Here is a 20,212-nt window from a genome sequence, read left to right as displayed (position 1 = left end):
ACCTTATATACAGCTGCTCAGCTGCTCTCATCTGCTGCAGGGTCATGTTCAGATATTCATTCAGATAGCTCTAATTTTAAAGGCAAGCTTTTTTTGTTTGCTGATTTCTTTTTCTTTCCCCCTCGCACTTCTTCCCCCCCCTCCTTCCCTATTACACAGAGGGCTACAGCCTTGGCTACGAAGCTACCAACCAGTTGTTACACTCATTTACAAGAGAGAAACGGGCAGACAAAAGGTGACAGCAGATAATCATCATGGCATCAGCAAGTCTGCAGTTCTTTGCTTTTATTCTGGCTTTGTTTGGTGTTTTTGGAGATATCACAGCCACCTTGCTACCAAACTGGAAGGTAAATGCAGATGTTGGTTCAAATATCATAACAGCTATAACACAGATGCAAGGACTTTGGATGGACTGCACATGGTACAGCACTGGGATGTTTAGCTGTACCCTGAAATACTCCGTTCTCTCTCTCCCCATCTACATCCAGGCTGCGCGGACCACCATGGTACTGTCTTGTATCCTATCAGCCTTTGGGATCTGCATCACTACAGTTGGAATGAAATGCACAAAGTTGGGAGGGGACACTGACAGCAAAAGTCACGCTTGTTTTGCTGGAGGAGTCTGCTTCATTCTTGCAGGAATCTTTGGATTAGTACCAACATCCTGGTACACGAGAGAAATTATTTCAAATTTTCTGGACCAGACCATTCCAGAGAGCAGTAAACATGAACCAGGAGGAGCGGTTTATACAGGATTCATTTCAGCAGCGTTTCTGCTTATCGCAGGTGTGATCTTCTGCACTTCCTGTTTTAAAAAGCAGCAAGGAGCATGGATTTACCCTCCAAAGCAGCACCATTACCCATCCACAGAGCAGGAGAGCAACGCAGGTTACAACCTGAAGGACTATGTGTAAATACACTTATTTCTATCCATTGAGGCTTTTTTTTGTGCTAAGTGTAGTTTGATTATTTCAAAGAATGTATAACATAGCACTTCTCTTACATATGAGTTGCGATTATGTTTAAACAAGGTATTTCACTTATAGTGGCATCCACAAAAAGAATGAAGTAGGAAACTGCTTAAGCCTGCTACAAGAGTAGTTTTTTGTTGTTGATTTTTCAAACCATTCTTTTTGACTTTCCAAGTAACATTTACTGAAGAAAAAGAAACTATTTTAAAGTATAACTGACAGTATAATTAATGTACTGATGGCTTGTTACAGCAAAGATGCTTAAAAACTAACTGCTTTCTATTTAGCAAATCAGGCTATTAATAACATATTAATGTTTTATAGTGTATTTTACATTTTTATCTTTATTTTAATTATGGTGCAAGGGAAAAAAACCCCAACCACTCTCTGTCCAAGACGCCCAATTCAATGGTTTTTAAGTAACAAACACATCTGCCTTTCATTTTCAGTTCTAAATTGCCTTGGTAACTAGATTTTTTCTAAAAAAACAAAACCAAACAAAAACACACACACAAAAAAACCCAAACCCAAACAAAAACCCACAACAAAACCCCATAGCCCCAAACCTTAGCTGCATTGTATATTCTGCATATCAGGCTGAAGAATCAGCTGTACCATTCAGATCTTGCCAAAAATGGCTCTCCCCCCCCCCCCAAACTGCCACCTGCTGTAGGCTTCATTTATTATTGTTGAAGAAATGTCTACTGGGCATTCACCAATTGCTACTAATCTATGACTGACTACACAATGAATGCTAGATCTGAGGAGCAATACAACAACAGAAATGTAACCATGACTATGAAAACACCTGCGAACTGTAACACACAGGATACAAACTAAATATCTATGTTCCAGAAAAATCCAGAAGTGTTCTGGCTTAAAAGCTACTTTGAGCAAGTGTAGCTCAAATAATACAGCTACCATTTATTGTCTTCTATGTTTCTGGCCTTCTAAAAGAACTTTTAAGCCTTTTTTATTATTCCAGTAGGGTCTGTTTCAGGCCCACTCCCATGTATTCTGTTACTGTAAAATGTAATATACAATGGTGATAAAGAGACAGCTTCTTCATTTAAATTTATTTTTTTAACCCCCTTATTTTGATTAATCATCTTAGATCCTTTAACCTTTTCTTTCAACACACAGATTCTGTTTTGTATTGGTCATTGGCAGAGTATGTTCTACCTAAATGCCTCCCTAAACGAGAATCAAATTGATGTCAATTTGCTAGCATAGGTAAGGGAATGAAAAGGGGATATGAACAGGCCTTTAAATTTAGGAATATGATAATGCTGCATGAGTCTTTCAACAAAACCAACTGCTATTTATTTTGCATATTTATATACAACTTTCATTTCCCATATTATTAGCCCAAAATTCATTAAAACATTCTGAAGGGGCCTTAACATTATATGTATAGTTTTTTTGGAAAAAGTAAGATCTTCTGTTATAGCATTTGAGAAAGTGAAATGTTTCATGCATCTAATATGTAAAGAGTCTTTATTCTAATATACATAGAATGGAATAACGTCTTGTTTGTATTATACTGTTACGTAGCCATTTTGAGTTTCCTATGTATTCGTCAAGGAGCTTGTTTTATACTATTTCTAATGCTAGTATCAGCAGTTATTCAGTACTGCAGAGACCTAACTATGACCAAAAATCCAAATTTTCTTTGCTTAGAGACAATGCTGTGCAGCACCATTCCGATCCATAAACCAAGAGTCTTTTACGTCTCAACATTGATAGGTATTGTTCTATATTATTATATTGTTATATAATTGAAATAATATTCATTAATTGAGCAAATGAGGTAAACAACGCATTCCTAAAAACATGCATCTCCACCTTTAGTAAGGGTTTGACATGACACTAAGCTGTGATCATTGCTAGGTATGTGAATTAAAACTAACATTTGTAAAATAAGAACCAAAGGCGATTTTACAGGAGGGCATAAGAAAAAGGTAGTAATTGCATACTATGAGCAAAATTAAGTATTCATCATTTACATAAGCAGCAAATTTTTCTTCATAGAACTTTATACGAAGTACCTGAACTTCTTTGTATACTTCGGAAATAAAAATCAAGCACTGAGCCACTTCATTCACAATATGCTCCAAAAGCTTTCCAAGAAAACAAAGACTCTATCAGGAACGGTAATACCTAAAACCACAAGTCAGTCTACAGCTAAAAGAACGGGGACAAAACAGAAAATCCATCTACAACAGGAGTTTGAAGGAAACAAAATATAGTGAAAACAGGTGCCAGGTAAAAATTTGTACTTTCTGCTTTTGCAATATAAGCAATACTTGTTTTAACTCAAAGAAATATACTAAATAAAAATATGCTTCCCTTTAGTGGTACTGCCTTTTTTATTCAACAGAGCGCCAACCGACTGTAGGATTTGCTTATACTAAGACATTTGTCACAACTCTATGAGTTAGCTCTCTCTCAGTCAACTATGGCCTTTTCAGTACAGGAAAATGGGAATATCACTTATAGCTTCCCAATTCTGAGACACAGTCTGCACAAGACGTTGGACTACACTAGCTCTATTATGCCCTCAAATTCTATCCACCATTGAGAAACCACCACTACAGAACTGGAATTTTGGCCTTACTGAACACTATTTCACATATTTAACAGTGAGATGACATCCTGAAATTATTTGTCATTCAGCTAGGAAATGGGGGGCGGGCGGGGGGAACAACCCAAAAGCGCGAAGCAGAAAGTAAGATGTCTTAAGCATGGTCATTTTTCTTCACGAAAGTTCAGACTGCTGTCACAACTAATAATTTAACATGTTTGAACAGTTATTTGCTCAAAAAATACTAACCAAATTTTAAATCACCGTCAGAATATGCCCAGATAAAGGCCTTAAAATTCCTTGTGATAAAAGAGAGAGAATGACCTTCCAAACGTTCTCAAGAGACAAGCCTGAAGAGTAAAAAGACCAAGAGATAGACTGTAATAAGGGGAAGGGAAATGTATTGCTAAGCTGAAACAACCAGTTTAAGAGGAACTTTCAGAAGCTGCAAGTTCATTTCTGAAACAGAACAGTAGATCTCCACATGCATTCACGGGAAACAACAGACCCCACTTAGTGTAAGGCACACGTTGTTACCAAAAAAAACAAAACAGTTTGGATCTTCTTGTCCAACACACAGTTTAATTTATTAATTCTTGATTCCTGTAATCATAATGGCTATTAATAAAAGCCAGTGGCAGTAGGTAAGAGGACAGAAAAGAGACTGTTCTCCTCTACTCACTCAAGAGCAGACAGGAGGGAGAAAAGATTGTTACTTTTTTAAACAGGCAGTGGGATGTAGGTGACAAAGTGCTATAGCAAATAGGAGGGAGTTAAACATGCTTAAGATGACTAGGGTGAAATGTAAAGATTATAGACATGGTAAAATTAGAGATCTTTGACAAAGATGACAAATGAAAAGCTTTTATTTATCAGGGTCTTTCAAAAGACCCATCAAATTTTCTAGGCACAATTCCCAAACTGTTTATAAATGCAAACTGTAAAACAGCAGGCTTTCCAAAGATGCTACAATCCTAGCAGACCATCCTGTCATTAAATCCTAACCTCCCTCTCCAGAAATACCCAAAGAAGTATACTGATCTTGCAGACAGGCTTGAAGGTCAAAGCCAAGTTCCGAGGAACCAAAAAGAAAAGCATCTTCTTGAAGCAAGTATGCTTTGTTTACAGGAATATCGCATCACTCCACTTCATAGTATGGAGATGTTCAACTGGAGCACCCAACTGTGTTCCTTACTCAAAATCAGGTATGTTGCTTGACTGAGAAATTAACAAAAAACCCAAAGAAATACATCAAAACTTACCTCTGGCTTTGGAACAAAGGCTTGACCTGGAATTACGAAACACTTTTCAACACTGCAGAGATGCTGGGACATGATGGACAGTCTGCTACGTTGCTTACCTCCTGGATTAGCTGTAAGCCTCTATTGAAGAATCAAAAGGTGTAAATCAGTGAAACGGAATTGACCAAGTGGTCAGTTACATTAAAGCTTGATTTTCAGTATAATCAAAGGCAATGACAAATAAAAAACCCAATTATTTGTTAAGAATTATATCAAAGTTTATGTCCAGTTCATCTAGAATTTTTTTCTCCAATGTAGCAGCATTTCACTAAGATACCATGCTAATTTACAACCTCAGTCCTGCAATCAAATGCACATGAAAAGGAGCTCCTTGAACTTCTGCAGAACTTAATGAATGTCAAAAGAATTTTGTATGGGCAAAAGAGAAAACTAAAACTATTCTGACTTGCAGGATTCAAAACAAACATAACACCAGTTCACAATATTCTCAACATCCTTTTCTTCCACTGTTTCTATAGCAAATATTACTATTTTTTCTCCTTCAAGATGAAACAAAGATCCATAAACTCAAAATCAGATAGAAACCAAAATTTCTTCATTATTAACTGGTCTACGCTTACAATATATGCAAGGAAGCTGGATATACTTTACATAAATTTAGAATACCTAACAGTAAGAGCATTTAATACTTAAAGCTCAGTTTAGTAATCCTCTGATTTTCCCAATAAATTTCTTACAAAGATTATAAAAAAAGTAGCCTGGACAGAGGTTTTCTACACTTTCGTGACCTGGCAAAAAAACATGTTCTGTATGTTTTGCTAGCACAAACAAGATTTAAATGTAAAAAAGCACCCAGTAAAACAAGTCTCAAATGGTAAAAGACATTACACTAACTATGCAGAAATAGAATTTGAAGATTCCTGTTCTTATTTACCGCTGCCTTCATAAAAAATAAAAAATGAAAACCAATTTGCATATATGGTAACATCTGTGCATCATGTAGCTTCAGATGAAAAGCCTACTCATGAAATGCTGCCATGCTTATTAAAAGTATCCCTGAAAAATAAAATTAAACCTATCGCTGAAGTTTTAATTTTTTTTTTTTAAACAACTCTCCTGAAAGGCAGTTTAAGTATCAGCAAAGAGCAAATAAAATACTTTTCAACAACTTTTCAGAAAGAAAGCTCAGTGATTCTTTTTGCCTACATCAGCATTTAAAACTACCTTCCATATTGTTTCAGAGGAAACCTATTTAAAAAAAAAAAAAAAAAAAATCTATGCACCATCGTTATTATTCTCTGAAAAATAAACCAGGCTGCAAAGTCTAACAATGCAATCAGATATACACTTCCTTAACCTCTGCAGTGGAAATGAAACAGACCTAGTAACAATGCCTGTAGTCCTTCCAATGCCAATTCAAACAAGCCAGTCTTTACTTCCCACAGAAACCATCTAACAAGTCTCAGGCAGTTAGTTCCTGCTTCTCAGCTACAGAAGGGATAACTTAACAACATCCACCTCTGGGCAGTAACATCTTAAACCACTTCAACCACATCAGCAGGAACACACCTGTGTATAGCACTGCTCAAGGAACACAAAAATGCTGAGAATGTACTAATAGAATAGAATCATAGAATGGTTTCGGTTGGAAGGGACCGTTGAAGGTCATCTAGTCCAACCCCCCTGCCATGAGCAGGGACATCTTCAACTAGATCAGGTTGCTCAGAGCCCCATCCAGCCTGACCTTGAATGTTTCCAGGGATGGGGCATCTACCACCTCTCTGGGCAACCTGTTCTAGTGTTTCACCACCCTCATTGTAAAAAATTTCTTCCTTGTATTTAATCTAAATCTACGCTCTTTTACTTTAAAACCATTACCCTTTGTCCTATTGCAACAGGCCCTGCTAAAAAGTTTGTCCCCATACTTCTGTAACCTGACCTATTTTTGTAGGTTTTTTGCCCTCAGTTCTCAAAATTTTCTTTGTTCCTACTGTTAAAATACGGATAGCATCTGAAGCTGCACTAAGTAAACCATGCTGGAGTTCAGCTAACTAGGTAGCGTTTTTGCATCTGCTATTAAAATTTTAGCAAGGCATAAAGCAAAACAAGATTCTGAAACCTAACCTGGAATACAGTCAAGGTGGTTCTTGACATCTCTTCTAATGCTGCTCACTATCAACCACTCTCAATGACTACCTCAGAAACAACCATTTGTTTTGTTCTTCAGTAAGCTATACCATACAATTGTGCTTTTCATAAACTCATATTAAAATCCCATTATCAATGAATCTGCAAAATCTGTCACAGGAATTAACCTACATGAAGAATTAGACTGGCAAAGCTGACCATATAAACAAATATTAAACACATTTTAGTACACAAGCCACTTTCTGCAAAACTTTATTTTTGGAACACAAGTATTTATATTTAACCTATATCAGTTATGAAAACATAATGGTAATTTTTCTTCTGTTTCCTGCTCAAAAATCTGAATTATTTCCCACTTTATTAGCACCTTTTGTCTAGTGTTCTAAATAGACAGCAGCGTCAGATACAAAATGATTAAGTATTCTGCTCTTCTAACATGCCTGTCTTCTAGATATCTAACAGTTTAGCACCCCACCTCCCAGCCTGCAGATCATGTTGGCAGAGCAGTTCAGGCAAACTACTCTCTCTGCCCAGTTTTACTCAAAATTAAAGGCTGACAAAGATCTTCTATTTAAACTGAAGTATGACTCATTTTAATGGAAATGAGCCAGGAAGTACCCAACCCAGGTGGCAGATTTGAGGTGAAGCACTGAGGAATCTGGGGCAAGGTGAAAATTCTTATCCACAAAGTAAGTAACAATTTTACAAATTTAAACTAGAGAGAGACAAAATTATCTGCTCGACACTTAAAAGTGTCAGTTTTACTGCTGTGGATATTTGGCCTTAACCTCCTTAATAGGCCTCAGAATTCAGTATATAACATAACTGCTGGCTCACATCAACAGTTTTAATCAGTGTAATCAAATCGTATCAGAACAGAGTGGTCTGTAGTCATGGGTCTATACTAACATAACTCATGCCAACGTAGCTGTGCTACAAGGAAACAAAAGCAGGAAACTGCCACCACCAAGAAAGGCAAAGGTATTTTCTACCTGTTACACTAGCAAAAACAAGCTTGACCACAAATAACACAGCATGTTGCTTTATTTTCTTACTGTTAACATCAAGTTATCCTAATTGATTATAAAGCACATGGCTCCATTCCATGACAGCATCTTACCCTTCTGCTGAGCTTATGGCGTATACACTGAGACTTTGATATTTAAGGCTCTTAGCTTAGAAACATCCAGTAAGGACATCAAACTTTTGAGTATAATGCATTTTCCTTTCAAGAATATAAATCCACAGATACATAAAATATCAGTAGCAACTTATTTATTTTCTGCATTACACTGTTCTCTATTTCCTGGTACTGAATATGCCTATATACTCCAAATTACAATGGTTAATTTAAGAAACTCCAGAAGGCCAGAAAAAAGATGCAGATTTTGATTATCATCCTTTCTCCTAATCATAAAACAAAATAGTCTCTCTCAAACGAGTTTTTCATGATGTCAAATCAATTATGGAAATGCAAACCAGAAACCATGAACAATTTTGTCTTCACTGGAAGATCTGTGTTTAAATAGATGTAAGAACAAGAATCAAGAGATCCCAGAATACAAACTCAACAACAGCTAACACTGATTCATTCCATGACCTTGAACAACATACTCAATTTCCCAGTGTTTCTAACTTCTTAGCATTGTAAGTACAAGGAACTTAAGAGTGCATGGTATTTTGCATCTCATTGAGCTATGCTGGGTGCAGAAGCACTATAATCTGCATGTCACCAATGGTGTATGCAGCTGGTTACAGCTATATAAAGCACAGAGTGCATTTATGCTATCACTCAGTGCTAGGCCAGTTTTTTCACTGCTGTCACAAAACTTTGCATCTTACCCATCATCACTTTGCATTTTACATCATTGTCCATTAGCCATATTTTGCAACAAGGTCTAATCTCAAATGACATGAAGTCCTTCTGGAAAATAGATCTGAATTTTTTAATGCCTGAAACCACATGAGCTCAGAACTGAATTAAGAAATCTAGTTTATTTCATACTAAATGTTGTCCCTGGTGTTCTCTAGAGCCACCTACTGGAAATATTTCAGTACTTGTCTTGAATCTTGATTGCAGGGCTAGAGTAATGACAGCACAATAAGGTTTTATATGACCCCCCAAAATCACAGCAGACATGCCACTTGCATACATAATTATTACTAATTTACGTACTGAAAAAAAAAACACAGCAAAACTTTCCTATTAGAATTTTTACTTTGAAAGATTAAAATTAAAACAACACACACATTTAGGTTGCACACAGAAAACCAGATATTTATGAACACTGGAGTAATTAGATGGAAATTCAGTTTTCAGACTGATGTGCAATTCCTTTTTCTTTTTTTCTTTAAAAGCAGGTGAGATGCTGGTAAGAAGCCATCCTGCTTTCATAAATACAAAGCAAAAAGTCTTCCAGCCTCTATGTTGCATGTTTCATGCAACGGCAACAGAAATAAACTGTTAAGTCTGAAAGCATTGTGGAGTAAGTCAACCTAATATCAACTGATCTAGAATTAACACTACTACATAGCAGATCAGTTTGGCCTTCTTTGAGAATCTAACTATTGAGACCAAGTAAAATCACAATTTGCTCTTGGACTTGCTGTGACAGAACTCAGATGATGCCTTTTTACACACACAAGACTGGCAGCAATCCATTAATAATTCTGATACCAAGTCTCGTTCAAAAAAGCCAGAGTCAGTTTCCATGGTCTTCACAAACACTCCCTGTGTTTCAACTGTTTAATCACAACTGGAAATAAAGCTCACCTTCCACTTTTTCATATTTCAAGGAAGGTGTCTTTTTAAAAAATTATCTTTAATGAAGAGGGCAAAGGAAATAACTATGAATGTATTTCTTGAGATGACTGAAAGGTAAGGACAAACAGACTGCTTGAAATGGTGCATGAATGCCTGTGAGAAAAGAAAGATATTTAAAAACAGAAGACTGCTGTGGAATCTATTCATGTCAAACAAACCAGACTTCAGAAAAGAACAGATTATGTACCTCAAGGAAATATACCCCTCCATAAGAAATTTTTAAAAAATTATGTGCTGTGAAAGGATCAGAGCAGATTATTAACTCAACATTAAAATTCATAATTTACAGCCACACAAACTGAAAATTGAACTAACTCTCTTTCCTCTCTTTTTAAAGCCAGCTAAGATTGGTTTTGTACTTTTAAACGAAAGGTTGCATGTAAACAAATTTTTGTTCAATTTAGCATCTGTAAAATTTTGGGAAAACACTTACATCTTACCTCTGCAACTTCCTTCTGAAAAGTCAACGTCATCTGTGTCCTGCCATAAATAAAAGGTCCATCCTTTTGGGAAACATTTTCAAGCCATTTGATGATTAGAGGAGTTGAAACACTGAAGGGCAAATTCCCAATGATATGTATATCTGGTGGCTCTGTTAACAATTGATGGAAGAAAAACAACTGTCAAAAAGTTTGGGATAAGATTTTGCCATGAAAGAACACATAAGAAAGAAAGATATGTGCATATCAACCTAGACTTAAAATATGAAAACAATTTTTATCATGCCACGCCAAAATTATGCCTTTCCATTTATACTTGTCTTAGGCTGACAAAACTTACACTGACAAAATTACTATTCTCAGTAATTAGTTGGAAAAAAAGTGGTTAGGTTTGGTTCTCATTTACATTTGAATAATTCAGTAGCTTTCAGCTGATTTTCAGCTGATCAGTAGATTTCAGCTGAGCTACTCCAGAATAGCAAAACTGTAACAACAGCAAAACTACAACAGCATTTCCATGATTTTAAACTATGACTATTAGGTACAAAGTAAATAGCCACATTCATCCTTCTGTCCAACATGTTCCTCCCAGGGGCATTTTACTGAGTCTTCATAACCCCCAAAACAATCACCTAGCTCAAACTGGACAGAGCTCTCCTGTATACAGCCCTCTGAAATCAAAAGGTCTTAGAGCAAGTACAAGACTCATAAGAAGTGATATGTATTGTTCAATTATGTATCATATCAGTATACACGTGTTGTACAACACAAAGCAGGCATTTCATCAGTGGGGAACCTTATGTCTAAGCAGGAGTGCAATAGAAGTGGACAAAACAAAAGCAAGTGTATTGTTTCTTCGATACTACAGCATTTAATAACATGAATAAGAGACGATAATATAAAATTCAAGCTGGTTTTCTGGCACACTTTACTTATTATGCACTTTTTAGGCTGTGCTATTTCTAGCATATTTGTGATATTACACCTATGTCAGAGATGGCCAAGTATCCTTCCAGCCTTTCAGATTTTCATATGGCAATAATACAGAAAAAGTGTCTCTTACCTCTGATAAATTAGCTCCAAAGACAACAATGACTTATATGTATGTTCTAGAAAGGTTATTTTTTAAAAACTGCATTATACCTTCATACATGCATTTCCTCATAGTTTTGTTTTGTGAAGCACTTACTTACCTTTTGCAATGAGGCAAATATGGCTTGGAATTTTTCAAGGTGAACATAACATGGCATGGTCTTTTATGTCCTAAGTCAGAAAGCAGTTTATTGTTCTTCAGGCACTGCAGATAGTGACTCTACCTTAAATTAAGAAATTTGGAAAAGGGGCCTGGGAGATCATCTCTGATTTATCTAGTAATATTACATGTTTTAAAAGGGAGGTGAAATAGAGTCCTACGAGAACCTCAGATTTGGAAAAAAAAAACCAAACAAATCTCTGACTAGGTTCTACTTTTGCCAAAGATATCCAGCTGAAACCAAAGCAATGAGAAAACTAAATTTTTGAGGACAAATTTCCTAAAAGTGTCAAAGCAAGTTACAGACATTTCTTCAGTGGAACGACAGTGGTGGCTTCTGGTGTCTTCAAAAAGAGGAAGAAGCTGGGAAAAAGGTGTACCGTTTGATTTGGTTTTATACTTTCCCAGAAGTCATTACTTTGCAGTCAAGACACCCTAAGGTTAATAACTGCAAAGCTCTTCAACCTTGACTGAGGTGAATGTCACACAAATTCCACTGTTTTGTCTTAGAAGAGGAAGATGATTCTCTGTTTCCTTCTAGAAAGGAAGTTAGCTCGACTCTCTCTTCTTACCTTCAAAATGTACCAGAAGAGAGTAACACCTGCACTGTGTGAACTCCAACTATATCACCACACTTAGGACTAATTCAGAAGCCTTAAAAATGAAATAAACCAAATCCAAATACTAACCGTCCTCCCAGTTCTTTTTTAAGTGCTTTGGAAAAGCCTTGTCCATCTTATATGTCAGGATATCTCCATGAACAATGCGCACTTTTCCTGGAGCTGCTTCAGATAACATCTGTTTGTAAGCAAGCAAACAGAATTCAGAGCGAGTATTAACCAAACCAATCTCCAGTTTCAGCCACAGCAGGAATGAAGTAATTGCTATATATTCATCTTCAATATACAAAAAAGCACAATAGCAGTTAAAACTGAGCACATTATTAGTAAGTATTTACTTTCAAAAAGCAAACAGTAACGAAAAAAGTTTGATGTGTGATTCTATAAATGCTTACTATTCACAGCTGTAGAATTCTTAATAGGGAATTTAAACCTGAAAAGACTGCTAAGAGTCTCTTCAACAAGGATAATTAACAAACACTGGGCCACTAACAGGACCCCACCTGCTTTAAGTAATAATGCAAGCAGCAGGTTTTGAAAAGTTTTTAGATCCATTACCTATGGAAACCAGGCTCATGTTTATTCTGCCTCCCCCACAGATGTAGGGTCTATTATCCGATTTTAGCCATATGTGATACAAGGCTGCAGAATTATTTCTCTTAATAATCCCTGTAGTAGTCTGAAACACCACCATTAGAAACCAAGGAGTTCTCAAAAAAAGGGGGAATGAGTACCAGTAGCAGTAGAGAAAATCTCAAAAATTTGTATCTTTTTAGACATTACAAAATCCACTCTGTTGTCAACTTCTCTATCCCACTTCTGCAGCTTATCTAGTATTTAATAACAGCTGAAATGCAAACTCAGAACCGGCTGTAGTTTGATGACCAGTTCTTTAATTTCTGGTGTCAGTTTACACAATCAAAATTAGTTAAGTTTTTTAGTGTTGTACTAACCTTTTCTCCTACAGTATGAAACTATGCACAAACAGCACAACTCAAAAGCAAAGTCAACTTTTACAAAGATGACATTTGGGGATATTTATTGTTCCTAAGTCAGAATAATGAAAAATGGCTTAAAGAACAATTTTGCTTTTGCACAGAAATCCAAATCCATAAACAGTTAAGTGCTAGTGGTTTAACTACTGAAATAAACTGCTCACCACTGTTAGTTCCATCTTCAATCTGAATCATGTTTATACCCTCAGGGGTACAAACAGCTTTTACAGGTCTCTGAGCCAAAGGAAAGTGCTGCTTTCTCATACTGTTCACAAAATGTTTACATTAAATTTTTTTGAGTAAAAGTTTTTTTTACCATCAAAACAGCTAAATTTTGCGTAGAGTACTAAAAAAAAAGCTTAACTAAAAACTAAGTGTTCCTTCATTTTTTAAGTGCAATTATTTCCAAATAGAAAAAATAAATCTAACCTCAACTCCAAACCACTTAATGGATTTTTCAGCATTACACTAGCAATTATATGGCATACAAATTCACTAATCTGCCATGATTTGTCAAATCTTTCTTTGAAGCAGTTATAAATGCTATAATAGGGTGAAAGATAATGTAAGATCAATAAAGTTAGAAAATAGGATAAGTGGAAGCAGACAGCTGCCTACACAATAATGGATTATTAACATATGTTATAACGTTTTTTAATAATAGTTTTCATGCCAAGAGGAGTTTGGCGGGTTTTTTTTGAGTATCACACTTAACATAATTGAGAACTGCATTTAATTTGTGAGCAGAAAATCACAGTTGTATATTTCTAATTTGAAATAAAGACTCAGAAACCCAGTGAAACACTCTCAATTTTTAAGGCCAATGTGTGCAGCTAACAGTTCCAGGAGCTCTTCTGCACCAAGCACACGAGCCAAGTCATTCTCCATCCTACAGATCCTCTTGTTCTTCACACATAACCAAAAGGGCATGAAGAAAACATAATGGGCATAGTTTAAAAAGTGAAACGGCATTCCTGGAAGAATTCTATATTCAATCGATTCTCTGTCTGAGAGCGCCCTTTCTCTCCTCATAAATCTTTCCTGCCTAACTACTATTAGGGCATATGGCATAGGGAAGTTGTGCTTCTTTAAGAGCGAGACAGAATTTACAGACTCTCAGCTTGTGTAAACTGTTACTCTGTACACATATGTTCACTGTATTTCAGTTTTGCAGTAAAGAGGATCCCAACTTCCATTTTGTGATAGAGATCACAGCCTGAAAAAGTTAATGAAAAATGCTGTACGCTTTACATGAGTGATTTTATAAGTATCTAAAGAAACATTTTTAAGTAATAGTCCCCAACTGTTATTTTAATCTCTGACATTTTCTGTTATTCAAATCTCAACCCTTTTATAACCATTTGGTTTTGATAGAGCTTTTAACAGGGAACCAGAAGAAAACAGGTATTACAACCCACATTATCACAAAAAAAAGATTCATTCTGTTATGTATCATCTCATTTGGAGGGAAAAAAAACAATACTAAATTTAACACTAATGCAACATATTTCTTGTTCATTTACATCCACTGTTACTGAATTATAGTATCTTTATATTCAGTAACCTCATTCAGACATTTATTTCTACTGTGAGGAGGTTGCTAATTAAAAATAAAGACTAGTGTTAACTCACTTGAATAGTAAAGATAATTACATACCAAAGGCTCATTATAGACCCCGAAAAGTATACTTTTATTCAGAGAAATCTGTTGTAGTGACTGTGTTTTGGAAGACCAGAAAAATTGTCTAAGCACTTAAAAGCTCTGTTAACTAAAGTACCATTTAATCTCAAATTCTCTCCAATCCCAAAACAGTTCTTAAAATCTTAAACAAAAATGCAGATTTGCCACCAGTCAAGAGAAGTAAAAACATAAAGTTTTCGTACTTCGTAAGGTGAAGATGGCATACTGTAAATTACCAATGGCTAACCCTACAAAGACATAGTTACACACATATTCAGGTTTAAGGATATGCGCCGTTTCATTTGTATCTTACATTATTATTGTCCTACAAAGAGATGGTAGCAGTTCTCAAGTGAACTACCTATTTATTTTCACTGCTGATTTACTACAGAAGACACAGTGCAATATAAGGAAAGCCCTTTGAATTACTGTGATTTGAGGTTGTAGAGGCACAAGAAAACAGGCAAATCTAAAGAGATTTTGGACTCGTTTTTTCTTGCTAGATTTATGCAGCCAAATTCCATAAACATGGAAACTTAATAACAACACAAGTAGATGGTATTTGAAAAATGCCACAATGACTTGTGAACTTATACCAACTTCAAAAGAAGGGAACAAAAGTTTAAGAGTGTTTTTCTTGAAAATGTAAAATAAATGCTTGCTTTGTTCTTCTATATCTGGATGTTAATCCACATTGAACTATATCAACTGGAGAAATACATTCACAATCTTATAAGCTTTAAAGCATAATTATTAGGATCAAAATGAAAAATAAGACCAAAGGACATTACGTTCAGCATTCAAACTACTATTTCACCTGCATGGATAGACCTTTAAAGCACCTGAAACACCTCAACCTGAAAAAAACAGGCAGGCCTCAGCCTTAATTCAGTTGTAGGATCAGGTCCTGAAGAGACAATGGGTATTTAAATGAAAAGGCATATGAGAAAGCAGGAGCAATTAATAGCTATACTGTGTATTTTCATCTTCAAGCAAATGGTAGCTCTGATTTAAGCCAAAGAAGCAAACCTATTTTCAATACTGAGATTTCAACAAGACACTTGGAACCCTTCTACGTTCTTAAAATGTTCTTATTCAATGTTGTGGATACATTTATACAAACTATTCTCCAGACGGTACCTGCAATCCTGGAATAAATCGAGCATCTTTTTCAATTAAAAGGAGTTGTTCAACACCAGCACTGAGAATGGATCTGGTAATTCCCCCTGGCCCAGGGCCCACTTCGCAAACATGGGCATTTTTCAGCTCCCCAGCTTGTCTCACTATCTTGTCTGCAAGACACAAAGAACATACTAAGCCTTTATTTTCCAAAAGATCCAGCTCACTAAGATAAACTCATTGTTTATTGTTAAAGCAGAAGTGTGCTTATCTCGGAACAGACACAAACAGTGACACATCCCAGTGAAATGATCACACGCCTGCTAGACTGCACAGAATTCAGATTTGTTTCATGTAAGATATGCTCAACTGTTTAAAAAAAGACTATTTTCAGTTTAATGCCTTTAATATATATTGTTGCTCATTACAGAATCAAATAAAAAGATAGTATTATTTCTCATCTGTAAACTAGCGGTACTGTTCTCCTCCTGCAAGTAAACATTCAATGTCCTAAAGTCTCACTACTTATCTTTATAAAGGTATTTCACTAAAATACCTCTGTTTCAAGGAAATTTAAGAAGCAAAAAAGATACAGTGAAGCTCTACCAAGATTACATTTTTTTTTTTTACATTTATACACAAATATACATTTGTGTATATTTTTACATTTTTTTACATTTTTTACATTTTTACAATTTACAAGATACATTTACATTTATACACAAATATATATTTATTATGTATAGAGCAATTTTATGAGGGAGGAGCTGGAGTAAAGTATGAGTTGGAATACAGGCAACTGGTAGTTACAGAAAGTGGGGCAGTTGAAAGATGAGGAAAAATACCTGTACATAAGTGGAAGGATACCACAATGGATGGCATTACAGCCAGGAAGGAAAACAGATTAAGGATTGAAAAAAGGATTAAAAATGTAGCTAATGAAACAAAGAGATCCTTAGGAAGCATGGAGAGACGGATGCTGAGAGAAATTACGCTGCTTACTCCGTAATTTCTTAAGTATGCAATGAAAATAAGAAATATCTAAAGACTTGTCTACGTGTAAGGTTTTACTAAATTTACGCAGACATTTTTTACTCCAGGGTAAGAGTCTAGTTATTCAGGAAGTAGAACTGACTTTCATGTTCACATCCTAAATCTTTATCAACCTGAATCTTCAAATGTAATCAAATCATCAGCTACATGAAGTTGGCACTGCATTTATTACTGCAAAACCCAGCCACCACTAGGACAGCAAAGAAACTCATCACTGATTGAACACTGCCAGCTTTGTCACCCATTGCTAACATGAAGCTGGAGAAAACTGAATTGTTCAGGACAATGTAACTGGTTCAAAAAAGCTACAACATTTCTGATAAACTGAGACAATTGACCTTCCTAACCACAGTATATAGTAAATTAAACTGCACAATGAGTTACAGTACTTTCTACAATACATAATAATCTGAAAAATTGAATCAAACCTATAAACTACAATAGTACCTGGATGGTAAAAGTACTACTAAGGCTTGGATTTTTGCATTTCAATCAATAACCCATATTTTATATAGGAATATAGTTTCTACCTAAAAATTACTCTATAAAGAAACACATTTTCTAGGAATTTACAAGTAAAATCAATTTGTGTAAGCTAAATCTACTTTTAAAAGAAGTCTTTAAAGGTTTACCATTGAGCTGCCATTAGTTTGACAGATGTCATCATGCAAACATTACCTCCTTAGCTAGAATCTGGATTCTGAAGAAAACCGGGATACATGTTTTATAGTAGCTAAAAATATTACAATAAAATATTTAACCTGTCAATCGTAAATCCAGGAGAAAGTTCTGGGAAAGTTGTTTCTGTGCTTTAAGACGAAAGAGTTTAATAATCTCTCCAACAGTTGGCAGGGGAGGCAGATGGAAAGCTGCCACTTTTCCTGGAACACCCATAAGACAAAACTCTTGTTCCTTCCTCCTAGAGAGACATTGAAAAGATGATTCTAGTATACGCAATAAACTCTTAATACACTTAATATTAAAAACACTACTACGTTTACAAACCAAGACATGATTTACAAATCATAATACAAGTGCTAAATTTTAAACATCGGCATTTTGGCTGTTGTATGCAGTGCTTATGCTCAGCATGTATTTGGGGGATTTGGGCCAGTCTCATTTTGTAGCTTTGCCAAAACATCAGGTAAAACAAAACCCTCTCGCAACTGTTCAACGTCAATCTTTCATTACTTTAGAAAAGAATCATAAGGATAATCTGAATTCATGGCATCATATAAAGACAGAATATATTTAACTAAGTGTCCCAGAAGAGGAATTAAAAATTTTTTTATTACTCATCACCTGCTTTTCTAAGCAGACATAAGGATAGGAATGCCAAGTGTAAACAATGGCATCAGCCAATTTAAAAAAAAAAAAATTAACTTTCAGCAGAATAGGACAAAATGTTTGGCCTCTCTCTGCTCCCACCCGCCAGCCCCAGCCTCACCATCACAGACCTCGGAGCCAGCAAGTTTCAGCACCGAGTGCTGTTTGGTAATGCCCCCCCCCCCCCCCCCCCCGCTACTGCAGCCCAACACGCAACGGGCTGTCTGAGAGGAGGCCGCCTTCTGCACTTTGGGTTTTAGCGGCCTCATGACAGGGGCTGATAAGGGCAAAGCCGCGGAGCCGTGGGACCAGCGGGCAGGAGGCGGACGGGAGCGTTCAGCGCAGACGCCATTTCACAGCTGCTGATGGGCCGCGCACGGCCCCCTGCCACGGGCAGCAGCCTCACCAGCGGCGCTCACACCGAAAAGACTGAGCCGCTCCTCTCCCGCAGACGGCCGGGGTGGGCGGCCCGGCCATCCCCGGCGGCAGGAGGGCACCCCCCTTGCAAGGGCACCGAGCCCCACCACCCTGCCCGGCGGCCCCTCCCGCCACCCTCACCGTCACGGTCACGGCCCCGGCCGCAGCACAGCGCGGGCTCGGGGAAGCCCCGCCCCAGGCCCCGGCCCCACCCATTGGACGCTCGCCCCCCCCCCCCCCCCCCCCGAGGAACGGCGCCACAGCGCGCATGCTGCCAGCGAAGGCACCCGTAGGGGTGGCACGGCGGCCAGCTGCGCAGGCGCAGAAGCCGTCAGCGTGGCTGGGGAAGCGGGGGCGCGCAAGGCGCAGGGGAGAGAAGGCGAGGGGAGGGAGGAGCGGAGCGGCGCGCCGCCGCCGCACGGGCCGGGCCGGGCCGGGTCGGAGGCAGCAGGCGGCCGCGCACACGTCTTCCTCTGCTTTTGCGAAAAGGAAACAGAGCAGTACCCCAGCAGCGCCGCACTTCCTCACGGTGTAGAGTGGGAGTTAACCCGGAAAAGGAAGTGGTTCCCCGCTGCCGTGGTTGTCCCGCAAAGGCGCATGCGCCTGCTCAGCGCCTTGGTTGGCTCTGTGTCCCGGGAAGGGAGGGACACGCATGCGCGCCGGGGCGGGTAGACGCTCAACCGCCGTGTTGCGTGGGCATGCGCGGTTGGCGTTGGGGGGCGGTGTTTCGGCGGGGCTTGGGGCTGGTTGTGGCTCCCTGCGGCTCCCGCGGTTAGCCGGGCAGCTCTGCCGGCCCGGGGCGGCCTCCGAGGCCTTTCCGCGCACACAGTATAAACCTTTCAGAAAGCTTTCATTTGCCTGCTGCTCCCGTGGCTGCCAGGGAGGGTTCCTGCTGCGCCCACGCAGGAGGCCCCGGAGCAAGGCCCCATTGGAGCTGTAGGCTCTGCTGGCAGGGATGGGCCGCAGTGGTGGGCCTGAACTGGCAGTGACGCGGGGTGTGCGTTACCGCGGCAAAGATGAGTCTAGGCAATAAAAAAAACCTGTTGGCAGTCATCATTGTGGGTTAAAGTGTAGTTTATCCATTTCTGTGGTAACTCGATTTGTTCGACGCCCTGCTCCAGGAACAGGCATGTAGGTGTTGATGGTATGTTTTCAAAAGAAATGGATGTCAAATGGGAATGCAGGTTCACAGATTTGCAGATCAGTGTGGAATTGAATTGGACTGCTATATCTACAGTGAGGTTTTGTTTTTTGTGGTTTTTTTTTAATTTGAGCCAATTAGGCCACTTTTCAGCTAGTGTGGATGCTGCACAAATGTGTGGCTCTGCTCGTTTCTGTGTATCTAGAGTAATTTTAGAACATGATCAGAACCTGTAGTTCTCTTCATTTCCTTTGAAAATATGAATGCTGCTCTGTTTCTGTATATCTAAGTTTTTCCAATTGGAGCCATACAGCACACGTATCTTGATCTGACTGGGGAATTAGCACTGAAGAAACATGTAATAATGGTGTGCTTATGG

At 38.0% G+C, this 20,212-nt stretch overlaps 2 protein-coding genes across 3 annotated transcripts in view; one reads left to right on the top strand and one right to left on the bottom strand.

Annotated features, from left to right (window-relative positions):
* The window catches only part of TFB1M (transcription factor B1, mitochondrial), a 29,959-nt gene extending 10,672 nt beyond the window's left edge, over nucleotides 1-19,287 (bottom strand). The window contains exons 1-6 of one of the 2 annotated variants that reach the window (XM_075498954.1): nucleotides 19,197-19,287; nucleotides 17,711-17,868; nucleotides 15,918-16,069; nucleotides 12,171-12,279; nucleotides 10,230-10,381; nucleotides 4,818-4,937 (exon numbers count right to left, since the gene is read on the bottom strand). In XM_075498954.1, coding sequence (XP_075355069.1) covers nucleotides 4,818-4,937; nucleotides 10,230-10,381; nucleotides 12,171-12,279; nucleotides 15,918-16,069; nucleotides 17,711-17,843 — 666 coding nt within the window. In that variant the 5' untranslated portion in view covers nucleotides 17,844-17,868; nucleotides 19,197-19,287. Of the gene's footprint in view, nucleotides 1-4,817; nucleotides 4,938-10,229; nucleotides 10,382-12,170; nucleotides 12,280-15,917; nucleotides 16,070-17,581; nucleotides 17,869-19,196 lie in introns of those variants that run through there. The other variant, XM_075498955.1, reaches the window with a different exon arrangement.
* On the top strand, nucleotides 255-914 carry CLDN20 (claudin 20). The gene has a single exon (XM_075498956.1). The coding sequence runs from the start codon at nucleotides 255-257 to the stop codon at nucleotides 912-914; it is 660 nt and encodes a 219-aa protein (XP_075355071.1).
* Nucleotides 19,288-20,212: the final 925 nt, after the last annotated feature.

The sequence above is a fragment of the Mycteria americana genome, chromosome 3 (assembly GCF_035582795.1).
Source record: "Mycteria americana isolate JAX WOST 10 ecotype Jacksonville Zoo and Gardens chromosome 3, USCA_MyAme_1.0, whole genome shotgun sequence".
Taxonomy (NCBI): Eukaryota; Metazoa; Chordata; class Aves; order Ciconiiformes; family Ciconiidae; genus Mycteria; species Mycteria americana.
The sequence above is the reverse complement of the archived record's forward strand: the minus strand, read 5'-3'. Positions and strand labels throughout refer to the sequence as shown.

Bases quoted from the DNA above. Each gene is read 5' to 3' on its own strand.
- CLDN20 (XM_075498956.1), top strand. From the start codon at position 255: ATGGCATCAGCAAGTCTGCAGTTCTTTGCTTTTATTCTGGCTTTGTTT.